Raw genomic sequence first — 12,992 nt, 5'->3', positions numbered from 1 at the left:
ATTACAACGGGATCTTGATCAGATGGGCCAATGGGCTGAGGAGCAGCAGATTGAGTTTAATTTAGATAAATGTGAGGTGCTGCATTTTGGGAAAGGAAATAAATCTTAGCAGGACTTATACACTTAATGGTAAGGTCCTAGGGAGTGTTGCTGGACAAGGAGACCTTGGAGTGCAGGTTCATAACTCCTTGAAAGTGGAATCGCAGGTAAATACTATAGTGAAGAAGGCATTTGGTATGCTTTCTTTTATTGGTCAAAGCATTGAGTTGGAAGGTCATGTTGCGGCTGTACAGGACATTGGTCAGGCCACTTTTGAAATATTGTGTGCAATTCTGGTCTCCTTCCTATCGGAAGGATGTTATGAAACTTGAAAGAGTTCAGAAAAGATTTGCAAGGACGTTGCCAGGATTGGCGGATTTGAGCTATAGGGAGAGATTGAATAGGCTAGGGCTGTTTTCCCTGGTGCATTGGAAGCTGAGGGGTGACCTTATAGAGGTTTATAAAATCATAAGGGGCATGGTTAGGGTAAATAGACAAGGTCTTTTCTCTGGGGTGAGGGAGCTCAGTTTAGGGTGAGAGTGTAAAGATATAAAAGAGAACTAAGGGGCACCTTTTTCACGCAAGGAATTGTGTGTGTGTGTGCGCGAGATATTTTATATATATATATATATATATATGGGCTGCCGGAGGCTAGTACAATTGCAACATTTAAAAGGCATCGGGATGAGTATATGAATAGGAAGGGTTTGGAGGGATATGGGACAGGTGCTGGCAGGTGGGACTGGATGAGTTGTGATAACTGGATGGGTTGGGATATCTGGTCGGCATGGAAGAGTTGGACCGAAGGATATGTTTCCGTGTTGCACATCTCTATGACTCTATGACAGTTATTTATATGCCAAATTGGGGGGGGGGTTGGGGAAGGAGGTGGCGAGGGAGTTATTCCAAAGATTTTGACTTAACTCTTTCAAGTCAACTGCCTTATACAACAAGGCTGGTCAAGGCTGAGACCTACCTAGACACTGAACCGCAGAAAACCCCCTCAGAAGCTAAAGAAAATGTGGGAGAAGGGCCAGGATGGAATATACTGTTCGAACCAGGAAGGAATCAAATAGGCCAGAGTAAGCAATATAATACTGAAACAAAAATACAGAGATGGGTAGGAAACAAAATCTCACAAAAATACACTTATGGCAAATGCATGGAAGAACATGCATGTTCCAAGCTATAAAGGAACTGCATTAGTTTCCCGGTGACTTTTATTGAGACTCATAATTGCAAAGAGAGAGACTAGTGTAAGATTACAGCAGCAATGGAAATTAAGCACAGACCAGAGGGGGCTGTGGGAATCATAGCAAGGGTGGACAAAAATGTCAGGATGGCTCTTCCAGGGGGACAGGCCCAGAGCAAGAATTCTATTCCCTTGACAGTAAAAAGCTGTTGAATGAATTTGGATATACCGAGATTAAAGTAAATAGCAGATAAACCAGTTAGAAAGGGGATACTGCAGATGTGTCAATCTTTTCAGATGCTATGCCCATAATCTCCTTGCTGAGGCTATGAATCCTCAGATTCAGCCTGGGGTTTTAGGGTGTACAAGCATTAGAGTAAGAGGCCAGATGTAGTAATTGCAATGGAAGCTATATTATGAACATTTTGTACATAATTCCTAAACATTATGATTCTTTATTAAGCAGTTTTACTTATCCAACTTTGGTGATGCTTTAGTTTGTGAACAGTCCTAACATCATTACAGGGTGGGGTAGATTTTTCATTTCTCTCAAAACAGCTGAAAGTAGCAGGAAAAGATGATGTCAAAGAAATCGGTGGCCAGCAACCAAAGAACGTTCTAGATAGTGGTTCAAGCTTTCACAACATAGCTGCAGAGAAGGAAGCCAGCACACCAGTTATTCATTTATTTAAATAAGAAATGTTGTACCCTACTGTACTTGTGGACTCAGGGCACATTGTCCTTGAGGCTCATTTGTCTCTTTGGAGGAGAATCTATCCTTTCTTGAAGAGCTTAAAAAAAATTAGAGTTATTACTTAATGCACAAACTTGCCCAGGGACAGTGACAACCACTACGGGTTAAAAATCGATGAAAAGTTCCTTCCAGAGTGGAAAGCCAAGTCATTGCTGGGAAACAAAAAAAATGGTAACTTTGTCTTAGCACAATCTCGAATGACATTTTAAACATTCCTAAACCAGTGAAATGGCCACAAAATCTGAGGCAGCAACAACGCTAAAGTTCAAAAGAGATCTTTAACCATGCATGGAAGTGGATTCAAAATGGTTCAATCAGGATGGATGGCAGAAGCCAACTGTATGCAACTAGATTTTGAGATCAAGCATACAGAACATGACGGTAAGCTTGAAATGTTTTGAGAAAAATCCTCAGCAAAGAAGAGGTACAACAACTTCAAGAAGCTAAATAATAGATGATCTGGAGAGGGTAAGAGACTCTTAGGTCCAGAATAGATCAAATTTAATATTCAATGTGGAGAAGTGGCTGATCTGCATAGATGGCAGCTGGAGGGTACAAGAGAAACCTATCAACATGCTGTGAGAAATTTAAAGTTGAATATAGGGTTGGGCTTGAACCACTCAGATTACAGCAAGAGTTAGTCCAATTACCCGAGTGTGACTGAGGTCTCACCATCTGACTGTTAGAAGTCAAATAGCACAAACAAGCCTTGCAGGTTGAAAATAAGAAACCTGCTGGCGATTTCAGAAATCCCACATTTGAACAATGTAAGTTGTACAACAGAGATACCTGAAGTGGAAAAAATGCTTTTTTGTTACAGAAATGTTGAGAAATCCAAGACGAAGGTGAAAGACAAGCTGAAGAAAACTTTCCTCTATGGTTAATGAGCAATGAACTACTCTTTTAAAAAAAACACTGGAGAGAGAGAACAAGAATCTTCATTCCCTTCTTACTATCACAGATTAGCCGGAGAAGAAGCTCGCCCTTTCAAGTAGCTGTGCAATTCAGAGTACCACACAGGAGTCTCCTATTGGTCCTCCTTTAGCAATTTTTCTTTTTATCTGTGGTGATCCAGTTTCACTTTCTCATGGAGTCCTTGAGCTGTCCATGGTTGCACTTCAACAGCCTCATGTTGCAGTTTATGGCTAATGTTAGTGTGAAGAGGGCACACTGTAAAAGTACTTAGTGGCAAGATGTAGAGTAAATGGAATTATACCTTTACTCTGAGTATAATTACTGAGCTTGTGTAAAATGAGCAAAGTCACAGTGATGTCAGATCACATAGATCTGGGGTTTGTGTCTGTATGGTTCCAAGAATGATTCGGAGATGCCGGTGTTGGACTGGGGTGTACAAAGTTAAAAATCACACAACACCAGGTTATAGTCCAACAGGTTTAATTGGAAGCGCACTAGCTTTCGGAGCGACGCTCCTTCATCAGGTGATTGTCAGATGAAACAGTTTTTGGAAAGCTGACACTAATTTCTGGGTTGCACTCAGAACCAGAAAAATATAGAAATTAAGAAATTGTGGGGGGGTCAATGATTTATGCTTTGAGTGCATGTTTGAAATCCCTCAGGTTGCAAAGAATCAGAAATTATTCAACTGACAGGAACTGCCTTTTTACACCATCAGTTTTGTATAAAAACCTTTGAAAAAGTTGGTTCAATGAGATGCAACTGTGTTTTTAATGGCATATTAATTCATAATTACTGATTAACAGCCTCAATGGCCCTGATAAGTTTTATATTTATGGAATGTTGAATTTCTCCATTATGATAAAACAAAATCACATTTTGAGCATTTTTTTTAAAAGTATACTTATGGCATACCATCATTTTTAATTCCAAATATGTGTCGCAATAATTGTTTTTGTCTGTGTAAATCTTGCCTAGTTTGCTGTCTGTGAGAATACTTCAGTGTGAGATTGGTTACTGACCCCAACCTTTGAGCTGAATTTTCACACAATAGTTTTTAAATTGTAGGCAGCTTTATTTCTGGCAATTGGCAGCAGAATGTTTTCTGGTTCAATCATCCCAAAGGTGTGCAATTAAGAAGCTGACTTTGGCACTGCCATCAAACTTAGATCCTCAGGGATATTGAGGAGATGGAAGGGCAATTCAACACATGCTATTAAAAGGCAGACCAGCAGACATGACTACAGTCACGTGAGAATGCTGCTGAAATAAATATATAATACAGTCTACAGCAAACAGAGGAAATATGAGGCTAATGAAATGTCAGTGATTTGTTCACACTCAGTACTATATCTCTGACAGCAGACTTCAGGAGCTTCTCGTGCAATGGCAAGTTTCTGCCTCCAGATGACCTGCTGATTTGTCATTTTTCCCCATTTAACATGCAGATTGTACATCACTTCCCCCCCACTCCAACCTCCTATGGAGTGCTGATACATTGCACACATGGCAGGGTTCAGTGTGATTGAGTCATTAACAAACTCAGCTGGATTCCCATATCGTGGCCGCTAGCAGCATGCTCGGGCAACCTCCAGAAAAAAAAATTGGGAAGAGACAGGTACACTTTGGCATATTTGCTTGGGAGCTTTTTTGTCCCCTAATTTTCCTGCCCTCTCCACCTCTGACTCTGCCTCCACTGTTGCTGTACCTAAAGATTCCTTTGAGTTGATGCCACATGATAAGAAGAGGGAACATCTACATCTTAGCGATCGCTAAGGATTGTGGGAAGCTTTCATTGATGCCAACGGTGAGCATTTTTGCAATGCTGTGAAATCTGAGCCTTTGAGCCTTTTTCTCATACGTGAGAAATACAAGAAATTAATCACCTCGACTGGATTCTTGGTCACCTTGCAGATGCAAAATGAATTAAATGATAAATGTACTTCTAAATCAAAGGTACATGCATTGCAATTTTTTAAACCTTTAAATCATAGACATTTTGAAAAGTATCCAGCAGTCTATTCTAACCAGATTATTAAAACTCCTATAGTGCAATAAAAAGGAATGGACCAGTCAGTAGAATCAACACCAAGGTTACCAAATCAACCTCTTAATATATACACTGGAATGATTACAGTTAATTCATTGCCAATTCATGAATTACTGAACATATAGTTGACTTCACATGGTTTTTTTGTAATTGCAGGTATTTAACATGACAGTTTAAGTACATTTCTAACAGAATAGCATAATCCATAATTTTTAATTTTCATTTTAAGTTTAAGTGCCTGACAGGAGGCCATAGGCTATTTGGCAACCAGCAAGCAGGACAGGGGTGATGCTCCTTATGCTTGATTTCCCATCTTTCCATCAACATCATGAATTATTTTCAAGTACAACTTAAAATATGCTTAATTTAATGTTATCCCAAAGATGTCCCAACCTCCAACTAGTGTGGCCTCTTCTTCCAGTGACATACACTGCTGCAGCACTGTTGATGATTTGTTGCTTCCTGGTCAAATCTAATTTCAACCTTCCCTCATTCTTACTCTTCAATTTCCCCCTTCCATGTTTCTATTGCAAGTGCCAGTTCAAAGGAAATGTTCTTGTGGTCATTCAAAACAACTTGCATTTATATCATTACTTTTGATCTATTAAAATGTCCTAAGAGGAATGTGATCAAACAAACTTTGATGTTAGGGCAAATGAGCAAAAAGGTAAGTTTCAAGGAGCATTTTAAGGGTGGAGTAAGAGGTGACAGATGGAGATGTTCGGGGAGGGAATTGCAAAAGCTACAGCCTTAGAAACAGTGTTGTCTTCCTTGGACATTAGGAACAGCTAACTCCAATTTCTTGTAGCTCAAAGCCATCACATTGAAATGCTTTCACTGTTACAGTCTTAATTTGTTAAGGCTTAAAATCAACTTCTGCAACTTTTGCATACAAATTTGGAAATTCTGATCAGAATTGGAAACTCTAATTCCAACCTTGATTGGATCAAAAAGAAATTACTCAGATGCTTTTAGATTACTTTTACTCTGGTCAAGAGTGTCCTGAAACAAAATAAGGAGAAAGCGGCCCAGGAATTCTCACAGTCAGCAAGAAGGAAGGATCAATGTCAAAGTCATGGTCCTTTATGCAGCAGACTGTGTGCTGGGTTCAGTGATTCAAATATGCAGCAGATCTTTGACCGCATCTGCGAAAGGATAAATATGTCAAGTGAAAGTGGGGGTTGGGAGGCAGGTGGGTGGGGTGAGTGGTAGGGTACAAGTGGATGGGGGGGGGGGGGGGGGGGAGTAAATGATGCCAAGTAGGTGAGATTTTAAGGTGGCAGATGGATGGGGTGGGTGTGGAAGGGTGATAGGTAAGGGGATAAGAGCTCCAGGTAGGTTGAGCAGTCGGGTCAGTAGAGAACATTAAATATTAGCTCTAGTGTGGTTGGTGGGAGGAAATATGTTATGTTACATGGGGGGTGGGGGGGTGGTTCCAGGCACTTGCCAGATAGGTACAGGATGATATTGGAATGAACCGCTGGGGTGATAGCAGAGCTATGACGGAAGGTTGGTGGTGTTCAGTGTGGGAGTGTCAAGGTTGGGGTTGGGTTGTCTTGTTGGGGAGCGCCAGTGTAAGCCTGAGGTTCATTTTAATTGTTAACCAGAAATTCGAGTAGATTTCTAATCCACAAACCTTTCCTGAATAACGATTAAACCTCAGTGAGTAGAACCCATCAGAATTCTCTGACTTCGAGGGTCTTTTTTCAGAATGTTTCAGACTCAAGAGAATTGCCCATTGGAATTTTCAATTTGTTGGGTAATTCTCTCTGAGTTGGCTGCGTTGGGAATTCTGTGACAGTAATGTGTAATTCCAGTCTGCACTGCTTGAATGACTACCTGACCATTGGAATATCTCGAGCATGGAACCTGTCAACTCCAACTTTGCTTCTGTTCAAATCTTTGATGTTCATCATTGGGAGCAATGCAGTTGACCTCTTGCTGTTGTGTGCATTGTCTTATGAACATACGAGTTAGGAGCAGGAGGAGGCTATTCAGCCTCTCAGGTCTGCTCCATCACTCGATAATTCATAGCTGATTGGATTACTCCAACATCCAATCCAACCTCAATAATCTTTCATCCCCTTGCTTATCAAAATCAATTTATACTTGACATAAAACATTTAAAGACTATGTTTCGACTGAATTTTAAGTAAGATCATTCCAAAGAATCTCAGTGCTGTGATTTTAAAAAATCCTCCTTTTTGGCTTAATTGGATGACCCCTTATTTTGAAATATAGACCCCCAGTTATGGATCCTCCCAAAAGAGGAAACATCCTTTCCTGATCTACACTGTCCACCCGGAATCTTACATAATTCAATTAATATGCCTCTTACTCTGCTAAACTCCAGTGGATACAAGCCTAACCTGTCCAAACATTACTCATAAGACAACCAGCCCATTCCAGAATTAGTACAGAGAAACTTCTCAGAACCACTTCCCACATGCATACATGCTTCCTTAAATAAGGAAACCAACACAGTACACAATACTCCAGATGTGGTCTCACAAGTGACTTGTGTAACTGAAGCATAATCACTACCTTTTGTATTGAACTCTTCTAGCCAGAAATTGTAACATCCTGTTCACTTTCCTACATGCACACTAATCTGTTGTATTAGTTCATCCAGTTCTCCCTGCATCTCAGAGCTCTGTAACCTCTCAATGTTTAAATGGTGTGTTTTTTAAAAACTTTTCCAGCCAAAGTAGACAACTTCATACTTTCCCACATTATACTCATTTACCATTCACTTAACCTTTTCGTATTCCTTGTGTTCTTTTTACAAATTACTTTTCTATTTTGTGTCATCAGCAAATTTATCAACTTTTGATTCTTTCAACCGAGTATCTATCTAAAAACTTAGGACCGCAACACTGATCCCCATCACACTGCTATTGCCAAGCAGAGAGAAAAAAATATTTTGCTTACTCTATGTTTCCTGTTGGCGAGCCAATTTTCTGTCCATGCCAATATTGTACTCCACATCATAAGCTTTTATTACTAATAAAAACCTTTGATGTGGCATCTTGTCAAATGATTTCTGGACACTGAAAATCCATTGGTTTGCTTTAATCCATAGCATATGTCACTTCCTCAAAGAACTTCAAGAAACTGGTACAACATAATTTCCCTTTCACAAAACATTTTGACGTCACTTGACTGGCTTGAATTGTTCTTACTGTCCTGTGATAACATCTTCAACAATAGTTTCTAATATCTTTCCTGACAGATGTTAAATTAATTGGCCTGTAGTTTCCTGCTTTCTGTCTCCTTCCCCTTTTGAATAATGGGGAAGGAGACAGAGTATCGAGGTGGCATGTTGGCTCAGTGGTTAGCACTGCTACCTCACAGCGCCAGGGACCCGGGTTCAATTTCAGCCTCGGGCGCCTGCCTGTGTGGTGTTTGCACGTTCTCCCCATGTCTGCATGGGTTTCCTCCCACAGTCCAAAGGTGTGCTGGTTAGGTGAATTGGCCATGCAAAATTGCCTGTTGTGTTAGGTGCATTAGTTAGAGGGAAATTGGTCTGGTTGGGTTATTCTTTGGAGGGTTGGTGTGGACTTGTTGGGCCGAATGGTCTGTTTCAACACTAGGGAATCTAATCTAATGGAATTAGCTATTTTCCAATCTAATGGGACATTCCCTGAGTTGAGAAATCTTTGGAAAATTAAAACCAAGGCATCAAAAATCTCATTAGCCACCGTAGGATGAAGTCTGACAGGGTCCAGGGACTTGTCATCCTGCAGCTCCAGTAATTTACTATGTACCACTTCTCTGTTCATTGTAATTTACTTGAGTTGCTCCCTTTCTCCCATTTCCTGATTTGTAACTATCTCTGGGATATTATTAATATCCTCTACAGTGAAGATGCAAAACTACTGAGTAATTCACTTGCTATCTCTTTAATTTCCATTATTAATTTCCTCAGAGTCATGTTCTGTAAGACCAATTCTCACATTTGTTAATTCTTTTTATTATCATTAGAAAATCTCAGGGCCAAATCTAATGCTTTATTGGCTAAGTAGTCAGTTTTCTTTGAGGGATTCTTGCCATGAAGCCCAGTGAGATTTCTCACCACACCTTACCAGACACACTTGTGTAACTAGCTTCACATCTCTAAAACGTCCCTCACAGCCAATTCTCATTCCATCTTACAGTCAGCATTGCCTGAACAACTTGTTATTCAGCAGAGATCCATCGAAAGACCATATCTCTTCCCCTGCATCCTCTTTTAAAGGTCACTGTGCTCCTATGCACACACTGGTGATCCATCATTACTGCTCACCAGCAAATCCTGGCTCAACACTCCAACGCACATACAACCTCAATCCTTCTCCCTTGTTATTGTTTAGCCACCCAGCAACACCGTTTCCCTGTTCTGAGTTATATCTTGTCTAAACACTCTCTAAGTCATTGGTGCTTTGTTCTCAATGTCTACTGGACAGCTAAGTTTTGTCATTGTCCAGTAGCGGAACACAATAACCAGGCAAGCAATTGGACAGTTCCAAAGGTGAGCTTTTATTTTGTCAGAAAAACTGAATGCAAATTAAATGGGTAAAAGGCTTCAAGTTACAAATTTTGCAATCAAAATTCTGACATCATGACCAATGAATAGTCCACAGTCCATGGGGTGGTCTTCTGCACTCATCTCATACCCACTGGAACTGAGTGTCAGTCAGATCCTGTCTGGTTTGTAGCACCTTGTGCTTCTGAGCTCCATCATCTACAAGGAAAGCTTCCTATAACTCAATGGCATCACCCTTTTCTGCAGAAAACTGCCTCTACTCCCCTGGTTTCTCAACATCCAGCAGACTGCCTCACTGCCTGCTTGAACTGAACAGAGCACAGCACACCCGAATGATGTGGCACACTCTGTCTGGATTTTACTGGAGGGGCTCCCAGATTGGTCTGAGCAGAGGAACTGCATTTTCAGGAGCCCTATTGTCTGCCCCACCAGGACCCTGGTTGAGGCATATGCATCAACTTGGTGAAGGTGCCACGCTGGTGGAGTGACCAACATATTACATCAAAAAGGGAGTGCCTGTGCATTTTGACCCCTTCCCAATCTCAGACTAACATCAACCATGAAACCTGACACTGAATTCATTGCCATACTTATATGAAACATGACCTAACAAAGTTCGCCCCGTCTCATGCCATCCTTGGAATTTCCACAAGTGATACGATGCTTTGGCTAGCATTTTTCACATTTTAAGTCATTGCTGCCAACTTTTCACCATTAAGATAACAACTTTTGATTTGCAAATGCTAACGGAATGGTGTAATCTGCTTTTGACAAGCATTTGATGCCTAAGGAAGTTCTGTCTGCATGGATTGCACATGGGTGACAAAACAATTACCAATGAAATGAGACTGCACTTTGCAAATGCACACTTCATCTTCTTGTCCCTTTAATGTCCCAAGCATCCAGGAGATGTAGATCATCCATCTCTGCCCATAAACTTCACACTGCTTTAGCACCCTTTGGCTGTTGTGCTCCCATTTTCCAGTTACATTTCACATGGCAAGTGATGGCAGGGAACACAGATGAATACCGTCAGCACCAGGCTCCCCCAATTATCCCCCCCAGGTATCCCTGATCACCAGGGATGTCCCATTTTACCTCACACTACCCTGACTGCCCAGTTACACTCATTCGTCCCCAATGCATTATCCCAAACATTGAACTTCACCTCCAACTGACTTCCCTGTCCCATTAACTCCAATATTACACTTAAAAGATATCTACCCAGTTCCATGGATAAGGGGTGCTTATGGCTTCTGTCTTGGATTGTGACCTGAGAAGGTGCTTGGTGATGAACAACATGGAGGCTCCTGGCAGCCAGATATGAGTTGAAGTTGCCAGGTATTCACTCTGATCTCCATGCGGAGAATTCTCAATTCCAACTTGGTCAGTGAATTTGTTTAGATAGGAAACTGCATATTAATGAGATGAGTTGCTGTTGTCTAGCAAGCAGCTCACCTTGCCATTCAGCTAATACATAAAATATGCAATGAGTTTCTCCCAATGTCAAAACAGGCCTTGCCAGATTTCGCATCCAAGTCTGATGCAAATCTAGCCATGTCCCATGCTGTTCAGACCTCTATCATATTTGGCCCTTAACATCATTTTTATATATTTCTAGCTAGCTTTATCTCATACTTCAATTTTTCGCTTTGAATCTTCTATCATTCTTTGTTGGTTTTTATATTGTGTTTGAAATTCTGACCTGCCATATATGTTTGTATAATTTTCTGCTTTTTCTTTAAATTTGAAATGCATTTAACTTTTTAAGTTAACCGCAGATAGTGGCTTTTTCCTTTGGGATGTTTTCTTTCTTGTTGCAAAGTAACGTTCCTGTGTATTCTGAACTCTCTACCTATAAAGAGCACTGAGTATGAGTGTCAAATGTTTTACACTCCTGCCATTAGACACTTTGCCAATCAATTTCATCTGATTATTCTCATAATGAAACAAAAGCTCAAAGTATGCTTTGTTAGGCATGGTTGAGTTGAAGCGTGCTCACCTCCCAGTGAAAAACATACAAGTTCCAATCCTACTTCAGTGACATGAGCACAAAATTTAGGCTGATACTCCAGTCCAATATTTCAAATGAAACATTAAACAGGATCCCCGTCGGCTTTCTCAAAGTCAAAAAAACTGTTTCAAAGTTGAGGAGAGTGCTCCTGGCCATTATTTCCTATTTAATCAACTAAGTGTAATGCATTGACTATGATATATCTTATTGACTGTAATCCATATTAATTATATTTTTCCTTAGGAAATACGCAGACAACCAACCTGCTGAATAGTTATTCAAACATAATCCCTACAAGTGATATCTGCTGGCAAAGAATCATCACATTAAACTAATGGCAAGAACTTCTGAGTCACAAATCAAAAATTCTTCCTAATTCTATACCTACAGGGATGTATTAATGGCAGAGATTCCACATTGAAAAATATTGGCTGTCATTGTGCATCAATATAATGTGGGTATACATTATAAGCTCAGAATGTCAGAATGGGTTCAGTTTAAAGGTTATCCAACTCAGTTCCAGCCATGGAGTGTATTTTAATTTTCACAGCAATGCTTTTAAATAGCTTGCAAATCAGAAGGTTTGTAATATACTGTTAATAGAAGAATTTACATTTGGCTCCATCATTGGCACAACCATGCAAAATGCTTCCACGGCAGCCCTTTGTCACAAAATATCATTGCTCCATTAAAATGTGATCCACCGCAATGCATATACACATAATACAGTGCACAGTAATTTGACAAAACCTGACAGATGTTGTCCAAAAACTGAGTAAACTCTTTTCAAAATTTGTACCAATAAGAAGGCAGAATATATTAAAAGGGAACATTGTATGTGCAGTTCTATAATTATAACTTACAAATAACCCTTGTATATTAAACATAAAGTACACTGCAGATTTAAAGCCAGTTTCATAGTATTGATTATGTTTACAGTAGACCATACCTTCACTGGTTCCTTTGCCTTTCCTTTCAGGCAAGCCTAAACCTGTGCCACCAGAGGGAGACAATGTGACGTCCGTTGGCACTGGCCAACTGCTGGCTTTGTTCTCACCGATCTGGTACATCTGCCCTTCCATCGGCTGCAGGTGCCAGTTTAGGCCAAACAGGTGCATGGCTGTGATAGCAATGAGAAAAGTCATCTTTTTCTGGCTGGATCACTGCAGGAGTTCTGGATAAATTAGGCACCGATGTACGGTACAGTGAGGTGGTCTGGAGTAGGTTTTTTCCCTATTTTATGGATTGTTGATAATTGATCTATGTAATGATCCAGTTGTCTTCGCAAACTTGCAGTGCAAAATTGAAGGAACTGGGGTCAGTGAAACCTTTCAATACTGTGCAAGGTTTCAATACTCAAATTCCTACAGTGGCCTACAAAGCCTTATCTCAAAGGTTACAGATCCTTGATCAATGTATTATATTTTGTTAATAGTTTTCTTTTGACAATTGGTGATGATATTTTACTTTGTATCTTGCATGTCCTGTAACTATGCTTGTTCA

The 12,992-nt window shown here is 40.3% G+C and overlaps 1 protein-coding gene across 13 annotated transcripts in view; it reads right to left on the bottom strand.

The window, feature by feature from the left end:
• tenm4 (teneurin transmembrane protein 4) overlaps positions 1–12,992 on the bottom strand; it is a 2,250,110-nt gene that overhangs the window by 193,714 nt on the left and 2,043,404 nt on the right. For 12 of the 13 annotated variants that reach the window (XM_087988070.1, XM_087988077.1, XM_087988076.1 and 9 more), the window contains one exon: positions 12,439–12,609. The exons of the other annotated variant lie outside the window; for it this stretch is intronic. In XM_087988070.1, the coding sequence (XP_087844196.1) occupies positions 12,439–12,609 (171 nt within the window). The remainder of the gene's footprint in view (positions 1–12,438; positions 12,610–12,992) is intronic. 13 annotated transcript variants of the gene reach the window in all.

Source organism: Chiloscyllium plagiosum, unplaced genomic scaffold, assembly GCF_037043375.1.
Source record: "Chiloscyllium plagiosum isolate Xiang-an unplaced genomic scaffold, Cpla_swu_hap1 HiC_scaffold_6, whole genome shotgun sequence".
Lineage (NCBI taxonomy): Eukaryota > Metazoa > Chordata > Chondrichthyes > Orectolobiformes > Hemiscylliidae > Chiloscyllium > Chiloscyllium plagiosum.
Note: the sequence above shows the minus strand (reverse complement) of the source record. Positions and strands in the feature narration are given on the sequence as shown.